This window comes from Glossina fuscipes, unplaced genomic scaffold (genome assembly GCF_014805625.2).
Source record: "Glossina fuscipes isolate IAEA_lab_2018 unplaced genomic scaffold, Yale_Gfus_2 2, whole genome shotgun sequence".
NCBI lineage: Eukaryota > Metazoa > Arthropoda > Insecta > Diptera > Glossinidae > Glossina > Glossina fuscipes.
Window position 1 is genome coordinate 10,261,704 of NW_023998416.1, and position 2,862 is coordinate 10,264,565.

Sequence of the window (2,862 nt, forward strand, 5' to 3'; positions counted from 1 at the left end):
GTTAACTGAGAACGTGTCAATTGGACAAGTGGGGAGCGTCGGTTAAATTTGTAAATATTTGTAACGAATTTTGACTTCTGGTCGGACTATGTTTATTTCCTAATTTGAAAGACGGACCAAATACCTGCACATCGCATGAGTTTCAATGAGAGAAGGATAAATCTAATATTATGTTCATGACTTGAAATCTTACCTTGATCAAGAAGAAGAATATATATGAATTTTATGCAATCTTTAGAGTGTATTTTTGGATGTTATTATCCCTTTTATTCCTAAGGGTTTAGGAATTAAAAGGCTTGTATTTTGTTAAGCTTAGAATCGCAATCACACGGCCTTGGTTTTAGTTTTGAGTATCTGAACTCACTAGTAAATTGCATTTTCTTCTTGGTTACTTAAATGATCGGAGCAATTGACTAACTCATATCGATCGTTATTAATAAAAAAATGCATTGTAATTTTATTCTTTATCCTTTTTTTAACTACTGGAGGCGGTTTTGTGTGTATGTATTTTTCTCGAGCTCGAGCTGAAAATCTTTATAAACTTTGAAGCTCTTATATATAAGATCCAACCTTTTGTACTGTACATTGTTCCTTAGGCGTTTGTCTGTCGCATTGTTGATCCATTTCTGTGGTGGTGTGGGTATAAAAATTACCATAAAATATAAAAAAAAAACTTAAAAATATATACGTATGAATTAATAGTACAAAATAGAATTTTAAAATTCTTGCTTCTAACATATATATGGTGGCCACTTAGCTTATAGTTTCTTCTAAATAAATTAAGTAAGAGTTAAGAGAGTTTGAATGGCTTCATATAAATTTTGTAAAATTGTTGTTTTGATGTTGATGTGTTTTTTCTTTTTAGATAATCATTAAAAACTAATGGATTTAAGGAAGTTTTTTAAAAAACTTAATTTTTCTCTTATTTTTTGACCATTAGATATGTTATTACATGAAAGCAAAAATTTTGATATGATTATAATTTTTATTTTTAAAATTATAAAGAAATTGAAATTTTCCTAAATTTCTGCTCTAGTAGTTTTTAAAATACATATATATTTTTTTTTTTTTTCATTTCATATATTCCAAAGTTTTATCGGTCAGATTTTTCAACAGGCACTCAGTTTGCTTTACTATCTCTTTGTGGATATCATCGGCAGCTAATTCTGCATTAATTTCGTGCCAATAGCGCCTTTCTTTTGCGTAAATGTCTTCAAAAACATTTGAAACTTTTATTTGGAATTCTTTCTTTTCATAGCGTTCATCGCCAAAATTGCCACGTTCTAACAAACCATCAATGCTCTTCATTTTCATATAGAAGACGATATCCGGGCGCAACAAACCCTTTTCGGGTGCCAGACACCAGTTATATGAAAGACCTTTCGCGGTACTATAGGCAACACCAGAATACAAGTAACGATCTACAATCAGCGAAGTTCCAGATAAAAGTAATTCTTTCATCTCGTTTTGAAATTCCCAACGATTTGCTGTGAACAAGAGATGTATAGCTTCGTCGGATATCTGTTTTTTATTAGTAAGATACGCGTTAATTGTTTGACCAATATTTGATTTACGTTCCGGAAATGCCATCCGTTTGACCGCAACACCACGCTTCTGCAGAAACTCAAGCAGTTGGCGCGATTGTGTTGATTTGCCAGTGCGATCACATCCTTCAAGAACTATAAAAGCCCCCCGTTTATCGACTGAGCTCGTACCCATGCCGTTTTATTTATTTCTTTTTTGTTTTTTTTGGTTAATTGAAGGCAGCTGGAGGGAAACCTTTGCCTTGCAGGCATATATTGTCAGTAGCTTGAAAAGAGAATGAATGATTTGAAGATAGACTGTCGATGAGAATATTTAGGAATTCACTGATGATGGAGAAGCAGCAGATCTGATGCGTAGATAGCACGTTTCGTCCGTTGATTACGGAGAAAATTCTTAACTTTTATCAGATATATTTCATTTTGCTCGTTTTCTTTTAATTTATAAAACAATCTTGTAGCACTTCACTTTCTTTTTTTGTTGTACGTAGAGAAAGGTTTAAAAGATGTGAATTTGTCATTCATAATTTACGTCAAAAAATGCTCTTTTCTAAAACAGCTGATTATAGATGACCCAACAAACTTTTTTTAGAAAATTGCAATCAGTTGCTAAACATTTATTTTCCCTTTTGTTTCTTTACTTTATATGCGAGTATGGCGATAATTTTTTTATTCACATTAGATATGGTGAAATTTTTAACTTCATTAGCCACAAGTGCATACGAGCGTGAGATTATGAAGATTTTGTTTGAAATTTTTCATAAAAACGCTGAAATAATAAACGAGGAATAGCACGAAGATCGAATCTGTTCGCATTGGTAGTCCTGCTTATTAGCTTTGATTGGTTTGTAATAAGTACAATTTCAATGTAAGGAAATGTGTCGAGAAATTGTATTCGTCAGTTATTTGATTATCTGAAAGGACTGTCAGCTCATTAGACATGAATTTTGTAATCTTTCTACCTATCGAGCAAGTGGCGGGATAAGAGAAAAAATGGAGAAGAGAGCTTTTAACTTTCATTTCTTGTGTTTATGATCAAATGCATTTAGGGGTTAATTACTATTTTGAATGCGTGAGCGAAAATTTGAGAAAAAACGTTTTTTCCTGCGTATATATCTTGAGATCGTAGTCATGCTTTCATTAGATGCAAAAACGCAAGGATATGTATACGGATATAACTAACTGATTCGTTTTTCAACGCTGATCCAAAATAGTTTTTATTTATGAATTTTTTCTTCTATATTAATTCCGCTTAAGAAATATAGTTTCACTATATGCCTTGAGGAAGTTCAATTGAATAGCAGACCGAAGTATCCCAATT

General features: G+C 32.1%; 1 protein-coding gene across 1 annotated transcript; it reads right to left on the reverse strand.

Moving 5' to 3' along the window:
• Positions 1 to 1,060: 1,060 nt before the first annotated feature.
• Positions 1,061 to 2,413, reverse strand: LOC119633073 (thymidylate kinase). The gene has a single exon (XM_038026288.1). The coding sequence runs from the start codon at positions 1,717 to 1,719 to the stop codon at positions 1,072 to 1,074; it is 648 nt and encodes a 215-aa protein (XP_037882216.1). The 5' UTR covers positions 1,720 to 2,413; the 3' UTR covers positions 1,061 to 1,071.
• Between the last annotated feature and the right edge of the window lie 449 nt (positions 2,414 to 2,862).

Excerpts from the sequence above, each read along its gene's own strand:
- LOC119633073 (XM_038026288.1), bottom strand. The coding sequence starts at position 1,719 with ATGGGTACGAGCTCAGTCGATAAACGGGGGGCTTTTATAGTTCTTGAA.